The sequence below is a fragment of the Acomys minous genome (assembly GCF_964271855.1).
Source record: "Acomys minous genome assembly, chromosome: 6".
In the NCBI taxonomy this organism is placed as follows: domain Eukaryota; kingdom Metazoa; phylum Chordata; class Mammalia; order Rodentia; family Muridae; genus Acomys; species Acomys minous.
The window spans coordinates 37,551,487-37,576,482 of NC_140487.1; the positions used below are offsets into that span (position 1 = coordinate 37,551,487).

At 41.3% G+C, this 24,996-nt stretch overlaps 1 protein-coding gene across 3 annotated transcripts in view; it reads left to right on the plus strand.

Annotated features, from left to right (window-relative positions):
• The first annotated feature begins 1,581 nt into the window (after positions 1–1,581).
• The window catches only part of LHFPL3 (LHFPL tetraspan subfamily member 3), a 470,489-nt gene continuing 447,074 nt past the window's right edge, over positions 1,582–24,996 (plus strand). For 2 of the 3 annotated variants that reach the window (XM_084788072.1, XM_084788070.1), the window contains exon 1: positions 1,582–2,283. In XM_084788072.1, coding sequence (XP_084644198.1) covers positions 1,851–2,283 — 433 coding nt within the window. In that variant the 5' untranslated portion in view covers positions 1,582–1,850. The remainder of the gene's footprint in view (positions 2,284–24,996) is intronic. The other variant, XM_084788071.1, reaches the window with a different exon arrangement.

The following is a 24,996-nucleotide window of genomic DNA, read 5'->3' on the forward strand; positions in this document are numbered from 1 at the left end:
TGGGCTGGTCCACTTTAGGTCGCCCTCCTCGTCTCTTAAACCACTTTGATATTTTAAAGGCCTTCTAATGGTTTACAGCTACACTGGATAGGAATGCTGCCTTACCTCAGCTAACACACCCCCTCCCCTGATCTATCCAACAATGTCCTCTTTCCAAAGCCCTGCCTGATGGAGCTTGAAAGGTTAATAAGGCAACTCCATGCATATAGGAAATGCCCACTGTAAAATTCCCACACTCACATTTTCAGATTGTTCACAGCTGCAGCAGAAGCCCCTTCGTTGTCTCATGTGTCCCATATCCCACATCCCTAGGCCCCTCCCCTTCCTGCCCCACGCCACTGCAGATCCCCAGGGCATCAGATGAAGAGCACAATCAATCTCCATCACTTAGGCTTGGGGCCCATTTTTATTGAAGGGTAATTTACATAGTATACTCTATGGGGGCATTCTTCCATCTGCTCAAAGAATTTAGCAATCACAGGCCTTTAAATAATTTGTACTAAAATCTATTCTTGTGATTGAGCATTCTGGGTTCACAATATGGTTCGTGAAGGAATCGAACAGTAACCAACGGCAGCGGCAGAAGAAACAGAGATAACAATGAGCAACTCATTTTGAAAGGACTGTCGAAAAAGAGCAGTGACAACAGTGGAGAAAGTACATGAAACAGGGGAACAGTACAAAGCACACACTAGCTATGCAAGGGAATATTTGCGCACGGTTCAGGGAAATTACTCTAAAAAACGACAAAACTGAAGCGTTTGGTTGTAGAGGAGGTGGAAATCCTTCCTTTGCATCTCTTTATCTTTAGCACACGCTAGCTGCCAGTGAGCGTTTGTGTAATAAATGGAACACCCGCCAAACTATCCGATGTTGTCAAACAAACTAAAATTCTGTAAGGATCCCTTCTGTGCATGCAGGCCCCATCTATTGAAAGCTCCAAAGGAGAGAAATGGCTTGACTTAAAGCAAAGCACGGGGCTTCAATCGGCCATAGTTCATTTGTATGTCACAGTAGAAAAGCGAGACAAGAAACAAGCTTCTTAGAGCTAGAAGAACACCCATCCAGCTTGACTTCTAAGTTATTGTGTGATAGACTTCAGCCCAACTTCTGTCTCCATCAGTCTACTAGAGGTCACCTAAGAGTTAGCCAGGCGCAGTTCTGTGGTTTTGACGCCTCTCTGGGGCACCGCATCTCTCTTCCTCCCTGGCCTGTACCTGCCATAGAGTGCTACCCTTTTTGGTCTCTGCAAAGATGCGGAGGTCAAAGCACGTTCCTGTGCAGTGATGGAAAGCTCTCAGAAATCAGCCTTGTGGCCGGCAGCATACCCTCCAGGATCTAGGGAGTGCCTCTAGGATTCCCGTGGGCGTGCACTTAGATTTTCCCCAACTCCACCGCTGCTTCTCTGGCTCCTGTCTGACTCTTAAGGCGCTTCTTGGAGTAGCGGCGGTCCACTGAGCCCCTGGGCACCAGCAGCACCCGCAGGAAAGGGGGTCAGAGGCGGGAAGAGGAGTGGGGCGGAGGGGGGGGGGGCGTGAAGATTCTCCTTCTTCAGCTGCAGCAGCTGCAGCAGCGGGCAGAAGGGTGGAGGGTGCTGAGCAGGGCTGGAGCTGGGGCCAGGAGGGAGGGAAGAGGGGGGCGGGAGGCTGTGCTAGTCGAGCCGGAGGGGTGCTCCGTGCTCCCCCGCCCTCCTTCCGGGAGCGAGGATGCAGACTGTAGAACTGGTGCTGCTGGGCTGAGGCGGAGGCAGGGGAATTGCAACGCGCGCGTGGCTCTGCGAGTGTGTCTCCTGCGCGCTGAGAGGCGGGGGGAGGCGGAGGACCGGGAGGCGGAGGAGGAGGAGGGGGAGAATGCCCGGAGCCGCCGCCGCCGCCGCCGCGATGCTCCCAGCTCAGGAGGCTGCCAAGCTGTACCACACCAACTATGTGCGGAACTCGCGGGCCATCGGTGTGCTGTGGGCCATCTTCACCATCTGTTTTGCCATCGTCAACGTGGTGTGCTTCATCCAGCCCTACTGGATCGGCGACGGCGTGGACACCCCGCAAGCCGGCTATTTCGGGCTCTTCCACTACTGCATCGGCAACGGCTTCTCCCGGGAGCTGACCTGCAGGGGAAGCTTCACGGACTTCTCCACGCTGCCCTCGGGCGCCTTCAAAGCCGCCTCCTTCTTCATCGGCCTCTCCATGATGCTCATCATCGCCTGCATCGTTTGCTTTACCCTCTTCTTCTTCTGCAACACAGCCACCGTGTACAAGATCTGTGCTTGGATGCAGCTCACCTCCGGTGAGTACGCGCTCACCTCCGCGGAGGTTGGGGACCCATGGGTGTCTGAGCTTGGGAGGGGCTGGAGTGGGAGGGACCGCTTCCTGAGCTCTGCTGGTCCGGACAACTTAATCCTCGCTTGGGCTAAGGAGTGTGGAAGGAGGAACCCTGGGTTCTTCAACCTTGGCGCTTGTGCTAGGTCCGCAGGCTTTTTCCGAACCTCCTGAAAGCTGGGGATGCCACCCAGAGGGACGCCCTGGTGGCTGAGCAGTTGTTGGGCAGAGTCCGCTCAGAATTGAAGATAGGATAGGGAGGCGGAGACAGAGCAGTGTGTGTGTGTGTGTGTGTGTGTGTGTGTGTGTGTGTGTGTGTGTGTGTGTGTACACGCTCAAAGGGACTAGAGGAGACTAGTATAAGCGGTGAAAAGCGGATTTAGAGATGGTGTAGAAAGAGCACACCAACCTGTTCTGCCCCTCCCTGGGATTATTTCTGTCTTTGCTTCAGGATGTGTGTGTGTGAAGGGGGGCGTGTAAATTTGTTTTGGGCAACCATAAATATTTTATCATCCATCTGGTGATGAATCAATCCTATTTTTGCTAAAGCATTGCTCCCCCTCCCCCGTTTTCTTAAAAAGAAAAAAAAATATCGCTTAGAGTATTCCTCGGCAGTTGCCCTGTGCCACACCTCCAGAGTCTCCTTGCCAGCCAAGGTCCTTCCATCTCATTTCTGTACAGACAGAGAGGTCTTGAGGGAACCGGAATTTTTCAAGCTCTCATTTTGGGGCAGTGGTGTCAGGACAGTGGGCAAAGAGAAAGCCAGTTTCCTTAGCGTAGGTGCCTATTCTATTCAGTATAAGGCAGATTGCTGCCAGCTGAGGAACAATATGAAAGCCCCACCACCAGCAGCAGCGTCAAAGTTACTTTCAGTCAAGAAAAACGAGGAGTGCATTTTCTGGTGGCTTTGAAGAGTCCTGAAGCAATTCCAGCTCTTACTGCACCTCAGTTGCCTTCCTTTCTGTCACCTCGCCTGCTTTCTCTTCTAAAGTCAAGGGTCCTTTGGTTTCTTGACGCACTGGCTTGGAGGGATCTTGACTGTCTCCAACCGTTAAACATCTTCGTTCACGTTTTATTATTATCATTATTTAAGTATCTTAGTTTTGATGTTTTGCTTATTCTATTTTTTTTTTTGAGGCTTCCAGGAAAGGTGGGATTTAATCACAGAGTCTATCAGCATGTCTAAGATGAGTAAATACTTAAAGATGCTGGGTTCACGTTATTTTTGTGGGACTGGGTCCCCCTATGTGGCAGAAGCTGACCTCAAACTCCTGGTGCTCTTGCCTCAGCCTTCTAGTGCTAGGCAGTGTTTGTGTATCTGGAAAAGGTCTTGCTCTTTTGGTTTCTTATAAAAAGAAGTGGCGCTTATGCAAGCCTAGTGAGAACTGAAGTGTTTGCTCTAGGTCTGTCTTGCTGGTTTTGATTTATCCTGAGAGTATGTGTGTGAAGGCAGGAGGAGCATGCTGTCATCCTCCTGAATGCAAATGAGCTCTGTACCTTCTGCCACTCCCCCCCCCCAACTCGAACACATTCCTTGCTTTGTGTCTTTTTACTCTCACTAATTTTACTGGTGTCAGGAGTAGAGTGAGTGAGGCTCACACCTCATGCTTCTTCATGACGCTCCCTCTGGTTTGACTTTGAGGAGAACAGGACAAGCAGGATGCGTGTGTTTCTCCAAAAGAAATGACCCCACGGGGCTGACTGCAGTTCTTCTAACTTAAATGACCTATTTAGACTGGTGATTCAAATTACACTATTTTGCAAAGGTCTAAGAGTAGCCTGTGGGTATGTCTCCACAAACACACAAGTAAATATTTTATTTTGATGAGGTTTTTATAACTTAAAACTGTGTGCTTAAATAAAAATAGAGAAAGAGAGTTAATTTTTGGGAAGACGATTACCTTTGGAGTTAGCATAAGCCTCAGACATCATGGTGTAGTCTTTGCTTTTTCCTGCAGTAGATCACACTAATCACAGTGAACTCTGGAGCAGAATACATGCAACATAATGTCATGTATTCAGACACTAGATATATATGTACTATTTTGATTTCCATTCTGTTAAAGTGTGATGATGGTCTTGGTACTGTAGTATGTGTGAGGGCGTTTTCTTCATCCAGAGAATTAGAGATCCCTATGTACTGTAGTTTAAAAAGCCTTTGGAATTTGTTAATTTACTTCCAGTTTCAGTTGTTAATTAGCTGTATTAACAAAATGATGAATTATGATAGGAGATCAATTAAGAATCCAGTCAATTATATCTACAAATTGTAAAAAGAAAAAATGAGAGCTAGAAGATATTTGTGAAGAATGCTATATTTAACATGGTTTTTTTACATCTGTGGATGCAAGAAATATGACATGGTACATAATGTACTAAACATTTTCTGAAAGTGCTGAGCTTAGGATGACCTCTTTTTAGTGCTCTTTGACATTACACAAACTTTTCATGTTTATAGTTTAACTAACTAGAATAATCTTAAGGGGAATTTTCTAAGTATGAGAGGTGAGATTTAACGTAGCATTTTATTGTTGGATACCCTTTAACCTTAATCTGAAGCTGAATAACTAACTTGCATGTGTGGCTGTCTAAGCATTTTAATGTAGCATCATCAGTCAGGTGTAGCATGGTATTCCATATGAGGTGATACATTAACATGATCAATGTAAACTGTTTTATAGTAATATATCAAGAACTTGTAAGGAGCCTGACACGGTGGCACACGCCTTTAATCCCAGCACTCAGGAGGCAGAGGCAGGTGGATCTCTGTGAGTTTGAGGCCAGCCTGGTCTACATGGTCAGTTCCAGGACACCCAGTGCTATGAAAAGAGACTCTGTTTCAAAACAGAGCAAAACAAGATACAACACCAAAAACAAACAAACCAATTGAAACAAGAAGAAGAAGAAGAAGAAGAAGAAGAAGAAGAAGAAGAAGGAGAAGAAGAAGGAGGAGGAGGAGAAGAAGAAGAAGAAAAAGAAGAAGAAGAAAAGGATGAGGAGGAAAGGGAAGAGGAAAAGGAAGAGGAAGAAGAGGAGGAGGAGAGAGGAGGGAGGAGTAGATGGGAAGAGGAGGAATAAAAACAACTTTTTAATAGTTCCTGACAAGGAATTAGAAATATATGAAACTTATTGGACCTGGAAATAATATTACTAACCTGTCTGGCCATGTGATGCACATATCAGCAACATGAAAACCCTGTGCCTTTCTGCATCCCTTTAGATTATTGTCAATCAGAAGCTAGAGACTAGGAAGTGCAGAGGTAGAAATTAATATGTCATGTTTCCTTTGGGAGTAGCTGTAAATGTGAACTATATCTAGTATAGAGACAGGGGGCATAAAATAATGCACAGATAAATAATGGCAACCATATATGCAGCACTTTCCCACATCTTCAGACAGAGACGCTTTGAAAGGAAGAGAGAAACTCTTGTCCCTTTCGTGATTTCTGTAATGCTGAAAGGGGATTCTCAAGCAAGATGATGAAGTCCCATTTCTTCCTTAAGCGAATTTGAAAGGGAACTTTACTCTTCAGGAGCTTCACTCTCTATTTCCGCCTCCCTAACAGTGTTTCAATACGGTTTCCTTGCCCAGTAATAGCCACATCTTACAGAGATGCTTTGCTTGCCTGTTTCACTAACTGTAGATCTTATCTCAAATTGTTTCTAGAAACTTATGTGGCCAAGGCAGTATTTTCTATTTCATGGACTAATATATGGTAGAATTTAAGGCTTTGTCTCTGAGATAGACTTCTTTGTGGAAGACAGCTGACAAGGAAGTAATCACTTTTATCTGTGAGGGGCAGGATCTCATTCTGGGTTGGATTTTCTTATTCAGGAGACATGAGGACAAAATAAGGTTTCCCTTTGCCCAGGCCACCTCAGCACCTCTGAAGCATCACCACAGTAGCAAGGCTGTGTAGTGAGACCTAAGTGCTGGGCTGCTTACTCAGTTCCTCTCAGCTTCTCCACCGTAGTTTCCTCAAAAAGTATTTTTAGCCAGATTACTTTCTTCACTTATTTTAAGTGCGGCAGGAGTCACCAAGGGTCATTACTATCATCTCGAGTCTATATGAGTGGAGCCTTTGCAGTGTTGTTTGATCCTTTATCGTGACGACACCCTGTTCTTTTTCTATAGTTCTCACCAGCATTTGAAATTACAGGTTCTCATGTGTTTATTCCCTGTCTGTCTTCCCCAAAACATTGAAAGTCAGACCTCGCTTTTTTTGTTTGTTTATGTTATAGAGAAGTAAAAAACACACATGCATGTTGAGACTGAGAGGTACACGGTCACAGGCTGGCTCTAGCACTTACTTTGTTCTTTCTACACTTCAGTTGTCCACCTGCAAATGCTTGTTCCTGCTTTGTGAGACTGATGCAATTAAATGAACTAATGTATATAACCAGCATCTGGCTCATGGGAAAACCAAAGCAAAGCAAAGCAACATTGTGTGACTGTTAGGAGTGGTTCATGTTGTCTCATCAAGGTGCATGGTATTATTTAAGTGGCAATATCACATATTCAATAGGTTTTTTTAGTTAATTGATGGAGAGAAAAACAATTATTATATTGAAGAAAGAAGGTGGGAGCATTAGATTCCTCACGTGCTTCAGTGAGAAGAAAATAGCTGTGAGGGCTACACTATTCACCTTTCTCTGTGACCTCAGCAGCAAATTTATGGAAGGAATACCTTTCTCTTCTTTATTGGCCATGGTCGTGACTTGGTGGCCTGTTCTGTGATGAAATTTTCCCAAATGGAGGCTTCTCTGATGTTCACGTAATGACTTTTATTACAACACCAGGAAACAATAATATCCCAGTCTTCAACAGATTTTTTTCTTCTACCATTTAGTCTCTCACGAAGAAAAACAACAGTAAAAGCAACAGCAACAAATAACACCATTCCGAACGGTGGTTTAATTCGAGAATCATAAGGTTTGGCTCGCTTTGAAGAGTGGCAGAGGAGAGGGTATTTTCCAGGCTTTTGGGCCTCTTCATCCTGGACGTTGGTGCAGACTTGGGCTCCCAGGGAGCTTGCAGAGCCTGCTCAGATGGGGTGTGTGCAGGGCTTAGAAGGGGCTGCTCCCAAGAGGGGACAGACATGCTTGGCATTTTATCAAGTGCAAGCTCAGTACTCAGAGCAATCAAAGGGCCTTGCTATTTGGCTAGAGATGAGCATCTTAAGGGAGAAGGCTCTTGCTTCAAGGAGAAGCTAATGCATCCTAAAGTCAGTGTCAGGAAATGTCCTCAAAGAAGCACTGGAAACGACCCTGCAGGCACGGAGGGAAGGATGTGTCCTGCAAGAGAGGGACATTTTCATTCCCTAGCAACGTATTCTGGTTATATTGCACATAATAAATACATACAATTTTATCTGTCAATTTAAAAATTAATACACAACGAAAGAACTTTTTATTCACCACTCCAAACAGGCAAGAAAATGATTTGAAATAATTTTAGAAACTGTTTCATTTCCTTATGACATTCCCGTATGACAAGGAAAGTGACAATTGAATTGATGTTGTAAAATATATTAACGTAAGTGTCAAAACAAACAATTTTTATAACAGTAAGATTTTTAAGTGAAGATCTGAGAAACATAACAGGTCCCATATAAGCCATATGACAGGCATTCTGCTATGAGTTCCTCCATTCTTGGCACAAAGCTGCATATTAGCTTTTCTATAGTAAAAATACCAACAATCTGTTTATATATTCATAAGTAATTAATAAATAGAATGAAAGCCCAACTGAGTGTTGAATAACAGAAGCACAGCATGAAAACACCTATCTAACGGTTGTTGCTTTAGAATGATGCTACAAGCCAGGAAAGAGTCCAGATAGGCAGATCAGCAGCCTAGGATGAGCATACCGCAGAAACCTCCCAAAGCAAAGCAAACTTAAGTAAGCATAGAGCCTATGGCTAGGATTGTGCTACATGACTCAGGCCACGTGTGTGAGGAGTGTGCTGTGAGGAGATGTGTGTGGAGGGAGCACTTTGGAATGCATTGGCATGAGGCAGAGAATACTCCAGAAGAATTCTAACTGAAGGGTTTAATGGCATGATAACTAGCTCAGTCTTAAAGTGTAATTTCCATAATATAGTTGAACTTTGGGGGTCAGCACCAGCTTTAATTAATGTGAATTTTCCTTATCATAATGAGTCAACTGGAATTTTTATTTGATATGGGGAAAGACAGAAAGGCCGACCTTTATTCTTAATAACAACAGGCAGATATTAATGCTGACATAAAGGGGCTGTCAGCATTATTCAGATACAAATGATAGACAAGCTATTTAATGACTTAAAGATAGTGCTGTTCTGAATGTCACTGGAGCATTTAGACAGTAAATAAGAACAACCCCAAACACCCCGGATGTTCATACAAGTAATGTCATAATTGGATGCAATTTGAAATCATGACTGTGCCTCTGTTCTGTTTTATGTCTCTGGCTCAGGGATCTGACCATTCAAATTTTTCATCAGCCTAGGTGCCATCTCTATCATCTTTCTCATCCCCCCACCCCCCGCTAAGATAAAATAGAAAAGCTGAGTGGCTTGCAAGAGACACAAAGGCCGGCCTCTACTTAGAAGACTAGACAAGGCAGACGTCCTTTTCTTTTAAAGATTTATTTTTATTAATGTGAATCACCACTTCTTGATGAGTGTGTGTGTGTGTGTGTATACATGTGCATGTGCAGCACGTGCGCGCGCGCGCACACACACACACACACACACACACACACACACACACACGCACACACGCATGCAGGCTTGAGGCTGTGGAGACCAGAGAGGGCATCGAATACCCTGAAGCTGTAGTTGCAGGTGGTGGTAGGCTGCCCGCCTTGAGTGCTGAAAACTGAACTCAGGTCCTCTGGAAGAGATGCAAGTGTTTGTAACCAATCTCTCTGTCACCGGAAGGCAGACTTTTCTAAAGGAGATTTGCTGGCCTTGCTTACTTCTGATTCTTCTTAGCCTACTGAAATCAAGCAGCAAAGGGGCTACCTTCAAATAAGTACAAAAGGATCCTCGAGGCTGGTCTGGATGGTTAATTCCCTAAGTATGCATAATTGTGAGATTATGATCTACCAATGAAAGGGCTAGTCTTCGTGTCATCCATTTTTGTCTTGAAAAAAAAAAAAGAAAGAAAGAAGAAAGAAAAAAGAAAGAAAGAAGAAATAAATTTTTCTGATAGAGTTGCTCTTTGGTAGTGTGAAAGCTGTGAGGGTGAGTATAGTTGTTACATCACAATCACAGTTACAGAGAACTTGGGCAATTACAGCAAGGAAAAGGAGCCAAGAAAGTGGTCACAGTGTTTGCATCCTGACTAGGTAACTTACTGGCTTGATGACTTTGGTTTGGCTACCTAGATATTTCTTCATTTTCTTGGCTTTATCTTTCTTTCACCTATACAATTGTATAAGATTTTTATAAGATTATAGGAATGTTTTACGGAGTCATGAACATTAAAATATATATCACCTGCTGTTCATGTTTTGCTGTGCATTTACCAAGAAATCAAATGCTAGGAAAACTTCAAATGTAGGGTGAAATCAAAGCAGAGAGAAAACGGAGAACAGCTCTAGCCTGACACATAGGCAGGGAAGCATTGCTCTATAATCTAAGAGACCAAACAGAAACACATATTGTTGTGTCCTCAGGACTATTGAATTAATGCCTGTGAGAACTGGACCCTGAGGAAACCTTACAGTAAGCTTTGAAAAGCTTAACTATCTTTGCTGTGGTGTTGTTGGTCCTATCACTGAGCAGCCCAGAAGTGGAGGACTTTAGTATGCAGAGACAATTGCAATCACAGTGTGTCTCCTAGCAGGTGACAATTAAGTCAGAGATGTGATTGATTTACTGTGTTCTGAGGACTGAGAAAGAAAATGGCGGATACAGTGTATAGCATTATAAAAAGGCCGTCGTGAATCCTTTTCTGCGTTTTACACATTGTTGGCAAAGCTTATTCAGTTAAGAGCTTAACTTTGTGTTAGCAAGTCTAGTCATTGCCATTTTATTTTCTGGAGTAACAACTCAAAAGGGGAGAAATGTCTTTTGCAAATAATTGTGAGCTCTTTCATAGCTTTGACTGTACAGACTTGAAAAAGGAAGCCATACTTAAAAATTGTGTGGAGTATTTTCTTTTTAGCTGTTCATGACCTAAGCACTTGGGTCTTCATATTAAGCTCTTCCAAATGATAAATATTCTTCATTGTTATCCAAATCAAACTTGAATACTTCAATCTCTAATACATCATTTAATGGAACTATTTTGGAAGTAATAAATTTTTTCTGTGCTATTTTCAATGTATATAAATACATGAAAATTTTGGTTTCTCATTATTGTATCTTTTTTCTAAGCAAAGAAGAAAATATAGCCAAATAAAGAGTCAGTTATTCATAAATATTTCAATTCCTTGTATTTATTTTGATTTTTAAAAGTAAGATAAACATTTTTTTTTATTGCTGTCTCCATTTTAGTTTGGAAACCATACTGTAAAATGAGAATGTAAGTTTGCTATGACTACATATCTGGCTGTGATCCAAAGAAGGGTTGAACAATGAACAAGTGACTATTCTGTGGTCCACATGGTGTCAAGATCCTTTGTGTGGTGACCACCCATGGTACTGTTGACAGGAAAGCTGATCAAGTAAGCATGCTCCATCAGATTTGGCTTCTGAGGACACCATCTCACCTGAGCACAGCTGAGGTGTCTTATAGATAATAGTGCAATGCCTGTTCTTTCCAACCGCCATGTTTGTAAGGGCGTTCTAGTGAAAGACACTTAAACAGGAGATGGGCGAGCATCCAACCCACACTAGTTGATGGACTGAGGACCCCACTACTGACCACAGGACAGTCTCTAGAGGGAGCTCCAGCCCTGTCATTTCCTGTGTTTCAGAACTTTGCCTTTCACGGGGTTAAAGTTACTCTTGAGATAACACTTGGGAGAATGGAGCATGCAGAATGACACATGAAAGCTGAGAAAGAAGAAGAAAGGATTAACCAGAAGGTGAGGAGTACTAGGGCAAGCTCCTTTGCCTGCATAGTGTGCCTGCTCCCCTTGGATACCCTTTTAGCTCCTTACATCAGTGTTACAATCCAGAGAAACCAAGTCCTATGATTTATCATAACTTGGAATAAGCTTGAGACTTACTGTTGACTATCTTTTTAAAGGTGTTATTGACAAAGCCTCCCCTCTCCAGGATATTTCAGCAAGTCACTGAAAATCAGCTAGTGAACTCAGAACTACAACGCTCTAGCCAGCCATTTGGTCTAGGTGGCCGTAAGCTGTACACTATGTTTGGACCTCTGCAGTAACCTTGATCATGTTTTGCAAACTTAGAAAATAGAGTTAGAAATTCCATTTCTTAAGAAAAAATTGAGACTTTCAAATTATAAATAAATATTTTTGATAACTCATAACATGAGTCTTAGCCATAAGCCAAAAGTAAGTAAGTAAATAAATAAATAAATAATGCTTGCTTCAAGAGAAAAAGAGCGAGTTCCCACTTTCTTCTCTGGATACCACTCAAAGGAATTCCATCCCGTTTTCACTATCCCTTAACAAATCCTGAACATTGGTTCCTATTTTATCTCTTTGGGGACCTAGGCAAAAACTCTTTAGATGAAACTGCCAAGCCAAAACTCACTCTTTCTGCGCAATATTGGGCTTTTATTTTCCATCTCATACTTGGAGAATATTCTAGTTAGTTTTTCTCAGAATCTTTCTCATTAGCCTTGATGCCCTACCACAATGTCAGAGCCACCGGGGAGTATATACCTGAATGAACCAAATAGAAAGTTTGAAGCTAAACTGATGCCCCAGCTGTACATAGCACACCAGCACAGTGGTAGGACCACTTAGACTTTTTTATTTTGGCAAAATTGAAAGTGTAGAACAGAGGGAGAAAGTCTGCAGTCAATGTAAGTTCATTTGACAAGGTCTGTGTCTTCCTCTGCCTATTAAATAATTGAATTTTAATGAAACGTCTCTTTAAAAAAAATCAACCTAAAGACTACAAGGGAGACCGCTCAGTGCTGAAATTTAAATTGTGATAGATTTATTGAGGACATTGAATGAGGTTAACGTACAGTTCTTCATCCCTATGCTATGCTATGCAATATGAGCAGTTATTATATCTTGTATTTATTCCCCAAATGTATTAGTGATGCTCATGTTTAGTGTAAGAAATATCACTTTTAGAAAATCAAGCTTGGATTTAACATCATGAGAGGGTCTTAAATTTTTTTGTACTTATGTTTTTTAGCTTACCCTTTACTTTTGTTTTAACACTTAACAAAATGAACTATTTTTTCAGTTCATCACCAAACACAGCTCTTGATCATGTGTGTGTGTTAGCCTGTTTTTGTTTGTTTGTTTGTTTTGTTTTTTTGGGAATTGTACTTAGGTCTTTATGTATGCTGCCAAGGGCTCTGCCACTAAACTGTGCTCCCAGACTCTCATGTGTATATTTTGTTGTTGTTGGCTCTGTGTGAACAATGATGGTGCTAGGAATTAAAGTCCTTAATTCCTGAACACTAGGCCGGTGCTCTGCCGCTAAGATATCTTGCCAGCCTTGTATGTGTAAGGAAGTGACCACTTGTCTGCCTGGTGATCACTGGCTACTTTCTCCAGTTTTGTGTTAGCAAACTTTAAGATGTAGTTTTATTCCTAACATATGCATTAATAATTTTTAAGTGTATGTCTGTTTTTAAGGGAGATTATTTTAATATTTTACTCTTTATTTTGATATATGCCATAGATTTTTTTACTATTAGCAATGGCTATTTATTAAAGAACTTTTTATAATCCTTCATTGAATAGAAAATATGTATTTCATTGAATACATTTTCTGCTTTTAGTGAGATGATTATGCTCCTTTAATTAATATGTCCTGATGAGATGAGCTATGATACTAGGTTTTCTAATGTTGAAGTAATCATGCCTGAAAAAATAACATTAATTTTACTGTATGAAACTCAGACTCTTAATGACTGGCTGTTTTTTAAAAAATCTCTCTCCAGGTAAAATTGCTCTTTCTCTGTGTTTGTCAAACCATTTTTATTTAGTGTGAGTGTCAAGGTTATGTAACACTTGCAGTTAAGCCTTCTTTCTCTTTTTCTTCTTTGAAGGACCTTGTGTGTAACCAGAACAATTTGTCCTTGAAGGTTTTAATACAGTTTTCATAAAGCAACCTGGGCTGCTATTTCTTTGTTGTGAGGGTTTAAACTACTGATAACAGTTCTTCTGTGCTACAGAATCATTCAGATTTTGAAATGTTCATCGTATACAGATGAATTTTTGTAAAATGTATCAATTTATTTACATTTTCAAATTTATTTCTATAAAGCTATTTACATTATAAGCATCATCATAATAAAGGCTAATTGTGTCTTGATTTTTTTCTTTTTTAATAATTTATTATAATTATGCACAGTGATGGTTTGCCTACATGTATGTCTTTTTAAGGGTGTTGGATCCTGGAATTAGAGAGTTGTGAGCCTCTATATGGGTGCTGGGAATTGAACCCAGGTCTTTTTGAAAAGCAGTGAGTGCTCCCAACTGCTGAGCCATCTCCAGCCCCATGTTTTGATTTACTTTGGATCAACTTGTGCCAAGACTTGTTTGGTTTATCTCCTTGACAGAATCAATTTTAAAGTTGTTGTTTTCTCCATTTTGTTCTCATTTATGACAATAGTTTTGCTCTGGATTTTTTTTTTCTCTTTTCTTGAATTTCCTTTGGATTTTGCTTCCTGTACCTTTTGTGACTTCCTTATTTTGTCACCAAAGTGATTAACTTTGTAGAGCCTTCAAATTTTTATTAGCGAAATAAAAAATAAGTCCTTCTGCTTCCTCTTGTCATATTTTTAAGGAGGACATCATTAGAAATGTCAGGGCTGGGGGCCGGTTCTACACCCATGAGGTCTCAACAGCATGTCCGCTTAAATGGGAACTGAACAAAGATGAAACCAACAGGCTGGTTAATATGGAAAGGGAAATCTCGCACAGCCCCAGCCCTGGACAAAGAACTGTAGACCAACTAAGGACAACTAAGGAATGCTGAGAGCAGAAGAAAATAGTTCTGCAAAAAGAAACCTCTAGTTGATTATCTAGTATCAGTGCTTAGCCCCGAAATCCCACAGGCACATGAGTAAGATGATATAGACTGAGATTTTAGAAACTGAAGCAAAGAGCTCAAGAATCTGAGTACTTGTGAGGGCTTGAGGGGTAAAGGGAAAAATGATGCCATTATATTTTAACTTCAAAATATAAAAACAATTAAACTTATGTGTATGAGTGTTCTGTCAGTATGCGACTGGACACCATGTGTGTGCCTGGTTCCCACTGAGGCTAGAAAAGGGTGTCAGACCCCCTGGGACTGGAGTTACTGAGGCCTGTGAGCTGCCTGGTGGATGCTGGCAATTGAACCCAGATCCTCGGGAAGCGCGGAGAGTGCTGTAAACTGCTGAGTCATCATTCTAGTCCCCAAATGTTTTGATTAGGCATTATCTGTAATTATTTCAAGCAGAGCGTAAAGCAAAAACGGCGTTCATAAAAACACGATTGTTTTCATAAAAACATTCATAAATACTTTAATAGTGTGATTTACATAAACTAAATATGTTTACTATTAAATGTATGTTCACTACATTTAGCAGTGAATTTATTCTATTCTGATGCTGTACATAGTAGAAACAATAGATATTTTTACAGAGTGGTACGTGAGGGCTCCCAAATATCATTCTATTTGTGTGCTTCCTGCTGTAATATGCTTTTCTATGATAAGAGAAATATATGACAAAGTCTTGACCATTAATAGTCATTTATTAAGTTAATGTCAGCTTTAACGCTCAGCTACCTCTCTAGATTAAAATCTTTTTTCTCTTTTTACTTCTTATAATCTATCACACTAAAAAATAAAATTTGAATGTTTTCACCTAGAAACTTGGGAGGACATCTGGTCAACCTGCTTCCCCAAGTATAAGCCCATTGCCTTGTACTTAGCTGAAGTGATATGTCTGCAAAAACTGCAAACACTGGGACACAGCTCACTGTTTGTGCCACTCTTGAAAGGGGAGAGGATGGGGGACATGGGGCGATGTATGCAAACTAATGATAATATCTGAAGTGACTACTCAGAAACACAAGCCCCCCACGGTCAATAAGCATCATCCTTTTCTAAGATAAACTATGTTTCTAGTGACAGACATATGGTATGTGGTAGATTTCCTTTAGTTTACCTCAAAAAAAAATATCAAATGATATTAGAGAAAACCTGTACCTGGGTAATGAGTCCTTTTATTCATTCATTTATTTATCTTTCCCTTTTATATGCATATGAATTATTAGGAAAGATGGTAAGATTAAAACACTTTCTAATCTTGATGATCTTTTTGTGTTTAGTTTTTTTTTTCTCCTACTGTAAAGAATTCTGCTTCACTGTAGGCTTAGATTTTTCAAAACCTACTTTATTTAGGGTTCATAAACATTTCAACTTCACTTTTAACCCACTGTCCAGAGGAAGGGGAAAAAAATGTTAAAAGGAAAAAGGGGTTGTGGAGCTATTTAGACGTAGTTCCTTAAGCCAGTTCCACTCTGTGTTGTCAGGAGGCCAGCAGTCCAGTCCAATAGCCAACACCAAACAGTCACACGAATTCGTAGCAGTGGCACGATCCAGCAGAAACAGCATGGCTTCCGCCGAGTCAGCATAAGTCAACAGAAGCAGCCAAAGCACCACGAGAAGTTCTCTGGAACATTTCTCTCTGTGAAGCAAAGGCCAGTGGAGACCAGTGAAGCGTTGCAGGGTGACAATAGCAATGAAAAGACACCATCCCACTCTCTGTTACATGCCCTCTCACAAGACCTGTTCCGGAAAAAAACATCACATGACACAACTGAGTCTTCAAAGAAACCAGAAACTTCCTCTTCACTTTATTGAGAAAAAGCATGGATGCGGCTGTGCATGCTAGGATAAGTACATGAACTCTGGTTTCCGTGGTGACCGCTTCATGTGTGAAGCCGTTGCCTAACTTTGGAGCACTAGCTAGCAGTATCCTCACCACCACTGTCTCCATCATCACCAGCCTTCTAGGGAGGCGGTCCCAGAACAGTGTGATGAATAAAGGATCTGCTGCTAGTTTGCCATTCCATACAAACTCTAGGTGGCCTCAATATTTTCTTTCATTTTTATACTTGACAAGGATTTGTGTGCACTCTGGATATATCCATTTAATGATTCTGCTGTACTTTTTGAAAGTTGAGTGAGGCCATTCCTTTCCGGCGTAGCCTTTTTTGGGATCTGACGGTAGGAAGCAGAAAACAGGAAGTTGTGAACAACCCTGGGGTGGTCTTCTTTTGGTCTTCTTTTGGAATTAGGAAACCCCACCGGTGAGGCTCAGACAGGAAGTGTAGTAGTCAGCAGCTGCAACTCCTTCTAACTTTTATATTCTGCTTTCCAAGGAGGGAATGGTGAGTGTGGAACAGGACACTGTAACATTTAACAGCCAAGGACTATTGCTTTTCAAAGTTTGCCATATCCTTCCATGTATGGAACATGACACCACCCAATGCTCTCTCCAATGCACTGCTCTAAACACAGTGTCTCAGCTCTGCTTAGAGACAAGGTCAACCTAGTGGATTATCCCACGGACTCTGTGCAAGAGGTCTTAGCATGTTTGGAATAGGAAAACTCTATTTGAGAAAATAAGTCCTGTTTTCTTATCACATCTTCCGTGTGTGTGTGTGTGTGTGTGTGTGTGTGTGTGTGTGTGTGTGTGTGTTAGTGTGTGTGTTAGTGTGTGTGTGTGTGTGTGTACACAGTGGCAGCAAGCATGTGGAAGTCTGAGGACCACTTGCAGGAGTTGGCTCATTCCTTCCATCCTGTGAGTCCCAAGGATCAAACTCAGGTTGCCTGGCTTGGTGGCAAATGCTTGACCCACTGAGGCATCTTGCAGGCTCAAAATTCCTGTTTTAATTTAGTGTTTCTAAATTATGAACCATGAAACAATCTCAGTTATGTTTTTAATATCTTGTGTAGATGAATATGGGATGCTGTGTATACTAAATCACCTTAATCAGAAGAAAAAAAAGTGCACTGGAAATAGGTATTTTGTTAAAATCAGATACGTATGTCCTGTGGTTTATAAGTTTGACCTTAATATATAAAATCATTATAGAACCAAAGTAAACAGTAGTACAGTTGAGTATAAACCTTGTTAAATAGAGTACTTTCCAGAAGAGATTCTTCAAGGCAACTGCCATAACATTTGAGAGCTAAGACATGTGGGAAGATCTAGAGGACAAAAGCAAAAGACAAAAAGGGCACAGAGTGTACAGTTTAAGGCACGAAACAGATGGACTAACGTGTCACAGAAGCGACAGAACCACTGAGCAGTCCTCACTGTCACTGCTGCACTTGCAGACACTTACATAATGGCTGCGGGAGAAGGGCTGGCCAAGTGCAGTGCAGCCAGAGCAAAAGGACTGTTAACTTCCCACCCGCCTTGTCCGTCCTCTCTTCTCCCCTTTTCCTCTTTTTCCTTCTTCCTCCTTCTGCCATTTCTCCTTCCTCCTCCTTCTCTTTTTTCTTTCTGCCCTTCCTCTTCCTCTTTTTCTTTTCTTGCTTGCTTTTTAAAATATGGCTTGAAGTTCAAAATCTCATAGAAGATAAAACTAAGACTGAATGCAAACGCAAAGTTTATAAATGAAAGAGGAAGATCCTGTATCAGGAAGGAAAGAACTTCCTGCTCAGAAGCTAACAAAAATATGATACAAAGTCACAAAAATTTCAAGGAACCTTCAAAATATAATAACCTTAGTTTGCTCCTTTTGGGATAGCAATAAAGTACAGCCATATAGATACTTTACACTCATTTTTCTCCCATATCATTTGCCTTTTTTCACTGTTGTGAATTTTTGAAACAAAATACAATTTATAGATAAAAATGTATAGCATCTTGGGCATACTGTTTTCAATTATATTTTATTTTATGTGTGTGAGTGTTTTGCTTTCGTGACTCTCTGTGTACCCAGGGAGGCCAGACCTGGGGGGTGGTTGGTTCCCTGGAACTAGATTTGCCGGTGGTTATGAGCCTCCATGCTGATGATGAGAGTTGAACCCAGGTCCTCTGGGACAAGCAGCAAATTCTCTTAACCACTAAGCATCTCCAGGAGCCCTCTCTCCTGCCCTCTCAGAGCGTTTTCAAAGTGTATATTGAAAGTGACCGAAAGATGTGGGGAAATAAATTCTCTGTGTAAAGCCTGACATACAGCGAGCCCTCTTATGTTACACAACCCATTTTTTAAAATTTTGAAATGATTTTTGTGATATTTAGTTACTGTAATGACTTCTTTTTCATCAAAAAGTAGCATTATAGTCAACTCAAGTTCCAAGCTGTTGGCATAGCTTCCTAAATTTTCCTAGATTTACTCTTATCTTCAAACTTTATCACATATAATCTCACTCTTTGGTGGTGCTTATGTTTCTGTATGCTACATTATAATGTTTGATTGACATTACTGTCACGTCTGAGTAAGGAATTAATGTTACTGCAAATTAGCTCCATTTGCCCTCCACAGTACTATTACTGAGGGATCATGTTATACAATTACCCTAGGGCTTTACATATTATCTCATTCATTTCTAACATCAATATGATGAGGTGCTATTATTATTTCCATTTCATTTAAAAAGAAATACAGGCATAGAGAAATTAAGACATGTTGCTCAGGATCACACAGCTAGATTGTGCTGTCCAATACAGTGTCATTCAGAATATGTGGCTGCTTTAAATTAAGTCCAAATGAAATTAAATTAAAAATTCAGTTTTTAAATTGTCCTACCCACATTTCAAATCCTCCATTGGTTCATGTGGCTGACACTGGATGGTATAAAGCAGAATGTCTCTGTCTTTTCAGAAATGTCCATTGCACACAATTGTAAGAGAAACAATGACACCAGGATTGAGCCTATATCCTGAGCTGTTCCAGAGTTCAGACTTGGAGTTATTACCCAGTACTTTTTTTCTCTTTTGCTGACATTAAAAAGTGTATGGGTTCATGTTAGCCCACAGGAGAAATGGCAGGAGGTTGCCATGGAAAGTGAGTGGGAACTGTTTTCTTTCAGTTGACAACTGCTCATTTAGTGATGCTCTCCTAAATGCTGCTGATACAGGAGTCAAACAACAGGATGCAATCTCTGAACTCGTGGAGCTTTGCTATTACCTATGTTAGAAGGACATAGTCAAATCACCAACAGTGCCCTCTATCGCAGAGTGACCCACACCACAGACAAAGGCGGACTGAATAAGTGTTGTGACAGGAAGTTCTGATACAAAGGTCTCCTTGACAAGACACAATTTAAAGAAGAGACTGAAGAGAAAGCACGTAGATGTTAAAGAATCACAATACACACAATGGGCCCACAGAACATGGACTCAGGAAACAGAAGCCAGTGAATTCAGTACCACAAAATGGCAGTCATGTGAAGGACTTCCTCTTCTTCCTGATTGGCACACACCTCTGCTTAGGCTTCTTCCCTCTTCCTTGGTCTAACATCACTTTTTAATTCCATGACCTAATCCACCTTCATTTGCACCTTGAGGCCATTTTACTTCATCAATAAATATGAGTTTTGAAGTTTTCAAGCTTGGTAACACACGGCCAACCTTAGCTCTTTCTCTGACTAAGCTTGGCTTGAGATTGCAGGATCATCTCTGTTTGACAGTCTCTGTGTTCTTAAGGCCCTGCCCAACAAACAACTACAAGCCTATCAGATCAGAGGTCACTACGCACAAGGAGATGCTCACAAGATTATTTTTAGAAAAAAATAAGTTGAAAATAAACCACCACCCTAGTTAAAAACAACCTGTGGAATTTAGTTTTTGGTTGTTGAGTACTTGGCTAAAACCGAGAATCCTAAGCCTTGGAGCAAAGTTAAATTTTTCATCATGACAATATGTTTCAATATGAGAAAAAAAAATTTTTCAGTATGACAATGCATTGACATCCCACAAAGGTAAACTCACCTTTTCATTTGCTAAGAATTAGGAAAGACTGGAGTCTTTGGGAAGTCTTTGGAGCTCTATAGTGCGTGCTTGTTCCCTGGCCATCACTGTTGGGTCTGTATCACCTTAGGTCCAAGTCTGTGCTTCTGTCTCTATTACGAGACAGTTCAAGAAGATTGCCACCGACGCCCTTCTACCTATCACAGAAAGGAGAAAATGCATCAGTACATGCATATTATCACACTGATATTCCAACTATTTTACAAATAAAGTGCTTTTGCAATACGTTTTTTAGAATAGAATATGCATATGATAAAAAGTCCAGAATTATTAGCTTTTTGTCGTTTTTACATTCAATTCTCTAATCTTTTCTCTGCTTCATTGAAGGTCTTTCCTAAACACGCCATACTCTACCCATATTTCTCTCTTCTCCAGCCCCACCTCTGTGTCCTGTACAGCTCAAATACAGCACATGTCTCCTTTGCTGCACACAGCTTTTCCTGACACTCCTAATCCACTCTGCAAGCTGGAGTTCCCAGCATACACACCTCTGCCCCCTCCCCTACCCCTCCCAAAAAAACCCACCTTAACCCCCCCCAAAAAAAAAACATCTTAAAATATCACACTAGGCATGTTGTGCTTTCCTCCTTTTACCACAAGCATTTTGTACTCCAAGGGAAGGGACTCGGGGCACAGGACAGCCAGCCTCTTTCTCCAGAGGGTGGGGTCTCTCCATCCTCTCCCCTCAGTTTAGGACAGATTTGGCGGACCTGATCCTCAAGTCTTAAGCCAAGCATTTTGGGTCCAGTAAGTACGAGATTCAGGTAGATTCAGCTGTGTGCTTTTGGCTTCTCTACCCATAACAGCGAGGGCTTCCCAGTTCCACTTAAAAGCAGCCCAGAAAAAAAAAAAAAAACAAACCACAGTTGGCAACTGAGCATGACTGAGTTTCCAAGTGCACTGGACAAGTGCCTGCTTTCAGTGGGGAGTCTGTGCAGACTACCCAGAAAGGCGATTTTTCCTCTGCAGGCCTGGATGGCTCACAGGAGCTCCAAGGGAGTTGAAATTCACTGAGTTTTGTTTGCACTACATTTGTGAGGAAGCATTAAATTCCCTAAATGCTCATGAAACCAAGCATTTTGTCCAATTTATATTCTTTTTTTTTCTTTTAAACAGCACACTATGGACTAGCCTATGATGTGTAAGAAATTTAGCAGCCAATGGACCATGTGTCCACATCTCAAAACCACCTGTCTTCCTAAGCAGCTGCACAGAACAGAAGTCACACAGGTGCCCTGTGCAGCTAAGCTGTGAGGGCAGGTGAGATTGAGACTGGGGATGCTGTGTGTGAGAGCTCAGCACTTCCTGAAAGTCTTGATGTTCCGTGTTGTTCACATTGTTCCTTTTGCTTATGTTTCTTTAGGCCTTAAGGGCGCAGGTTTGTGTTTCTGAAAGATGATAACCCATACATTTGTATGTTAATAAAGATGTCAGGCTCCGGGTGCAAGGAGTACTTGCTGAGTTAGAGTGAGGTAAAGGAAAGTCTGAACTGTGGGGCCTTATCTCTTCATCAGTGCTCTTAACAGAATTAAACAAGTGATAACCTTCAGTGCTTAGCAGGGCAACGTGTCAGCAGGTCTGCGTGCTCTCCAGGTGAGCCGTCTTGTTTACGAAACCCTGGCCTACACTAGCACGATGCCGGCCGCTTTATGCACAGCACCTTTGTTTTTCTTTGCATATCTTCAATGTCATTTTGCTATTTGTTGATAATATAACTGAAGCACACAGGAATCCTGCGACTCCTTCAGAGCCATCTGCCTGGTAAGCAGAAAGGCAAGCCCGATCTTTTGTGTCTTATGACTTTTTTCATATTAGTCCCTTTTACCCTGATTTCCTCATTCTTAGTTTCATTACTTCCTCATTGACTGACAGAGCATGTGAAAGGCTGTGTGCGTCCTCTTGTGTTGGGGTAAATTTTTGTTTTAAGGTTCTTTTAAAGTTAATTTTATGCACTTTAATTAAAGTATAATTACATTACTCCTCCTTCCTTTCCTCCCTAAAGCTCTCCCACACCCTACTCCCCTTACTCTCAAACTGATAAACTCTCTTCCTCTCATTATTACTGTTATATATATATATAATTTTCCTAAATGATGTTATATGATTTTTTTTCATTTTGCTCTTCATTCATTCTGAAAATGTGTCACACAGCACTAGGTTTTGAAGATCCAGTCATGTGGATCATGCACTCTAGTGTGTCATTGCTGTCAGTGACACAGCACTCCAGGACTGCATCTGCCCCATACATCTATTCGTTGCCTGTGGGTGCCTCCGGATCTCGGCCACACCCTGGAACACACATCTTGTGCACGTTCCTTGGTGAGCTTGTGTGGAGTTCTTTGGAAGTACTGCCTGGCAGGGTACGAATAGTCAAACATGGACTATGTCAGATCACTTCCCGCTGCATGGCCTTGCTGCTCAGGGAACACATCGAGCAACAAAGCAGCGATGCGTTCGCGTTCTGTTTCCCATTGGTGGCCGGCAGAACTTTCGCTTTTCTAGTTTCGACCAGTCTGATTTGAAAATTTTCATTTCTTTGAATTATTATTGCATTTACCTAACTTTTGGGTGGTTTTAAAAGCAATCTCTTCATATGCTTGTTAATTGTGCCTCTGTGGCTACCCTAAGCTGCAGTTCAAAGGAGGAAGTCCATTAACTAGAGCCCTTCCTACCTATGTTTCTGTCAACCAAAATACAGGTCATATTGTATACATTCAAATTTTCTAGTGTTTACATTAAAGAGTAAAAAAATAAGTGAAATTAATTTCAATAATATATGAAAAATAATATATTAAATTAAATATCATATTACTTGATTCAATATATCAGAGTTACCAATGTGAGTTTTATATCCTCCTTTGAACTATCTTTAAAATCCTGGGTATGTTTAGCATGATCACATTAACTACTTTTCTCTTGGTCTGATAGAGCCACATGACCGGAAGCTTTTGGAAGGAAGAGCTTCCTTTGGTGTATGGTTGTAGAGGGAGGGTTGGAGTTGTAATGGGGAGGAAGACATGGCACGCTGTCAGGTGCTGGAAGTTAGTATTACAGTTCAACTGCATGTCGGAATCAGAGAGGAGAGCATGTGGGGGTTGGGGGGGGGGAGGCTGTCGAACAAAGCATGCCCCCAGCGACGTACCTGCTCCAGTTAGGCTGTGTCTCCTAAGGCTTCAGAGCATCCTCAGACGGCTTTCTGTACCTGGCTTGACTTCATTTGACACAACGATCTTCAGTTCCATCTACACTGCTGCAAATTACAGAGCATTCTGTCTGAGGATGAACACCATTTCGTTGCATGTCTGTGCTATATTTTTGTTACCCTTTCATCACTGATGGACAGTGGTCTGTCTTAGCTCCTTTTCTATTTCCATGATAAAACACCATGACCAAAAAGCTTTGGATTTGAGACTCATGGTTCCAGAGGGTTAATCCATGGCCATCATAGTGGTGAGCTCGGCACTAGTGCACTAGCTGAGAGCTTACATCTGACTCACAAGCAAGAGGCACAGAGAGTGCTAACTGGCAATGGTGTGGATTTTTGAAACCTGAACTCATCCCCAGTGACACATTCTGTCCAACAAGGCCACACCTCCTAATCCTTCCCGAACAGTTCCACCCGGTGGGAACTGAGCATTCAAATGTATGGGGCCTTGGGCTGGGAGTGGAGGCATTCTCTTTCAAACCACCGCACTATGGTTGCTTGTTTTGTTGACTACTATGGCTATTGCTACAATGAACATGGGAGTGCAGATATCTCTGACTTACTGATTTCATTTCCTTTGGATATATACTTGGTAGTGGACTATTAGATCACGTGGTAGTTATATTTTTACATTTCTAGGAACTTCTATACTGTTCTCTATAAAAAACAATAACAACTTATATTGCCTCTGACCATATAAAAGGGATCCATTTTTCTCCATGTTCTCAGCAGCAATCGTTACCTTTACTCTGTGGTAATAGCCATCCTGACAGTGAGATATCTCAGTTAGATTTGCATTTATAGAGTCACTGGTGACACTGAATGATTTCCCACACAAATTTTGACCTTCTGTATATCCCTTTTCGAGACACATCTATTTAGAACTATTGCTCATTTTTGTGTGTATATTTGCTCTGACTTTTTTTAGTTTTAAAGTTTTCTAGATATTAATTCTTTGTCAGATTTGTGGTTGCAAGCATTTTCCCCCTATAAGTTGTGTTTACACTTTGTCTTTCTGTGTATCTTTTTAATTTAGTGTTGCCCTTTTCCTATACTTTTTTTTTTGGCTTCCTACATTTGGGGGGGGTGCCTTATAAACATTTCCTTGCCCATTCCAATGTCTGGAAGCATTTTCCCTCTTTTATTCTATACATTGGCCTAGAATTATTCTTATTGGGCCCTTGAGACCTTTTATTTCTAACATTTCCAAGAATAGCTATATTGCGGTTGTGGTGGCCATAGAATGCAAATTTTACATCTTAGCTCTAATACATCTAGGAATAGGGAGAGCAGGCAGAGGATCAGAGAATCACATGAAAGGAACCAAATTCTAGCCTTTGAAGATTACAATTCATTCCAGCAAATAGCCTTCCAGATGACAGCATGCTCGTCCTGTAGAGC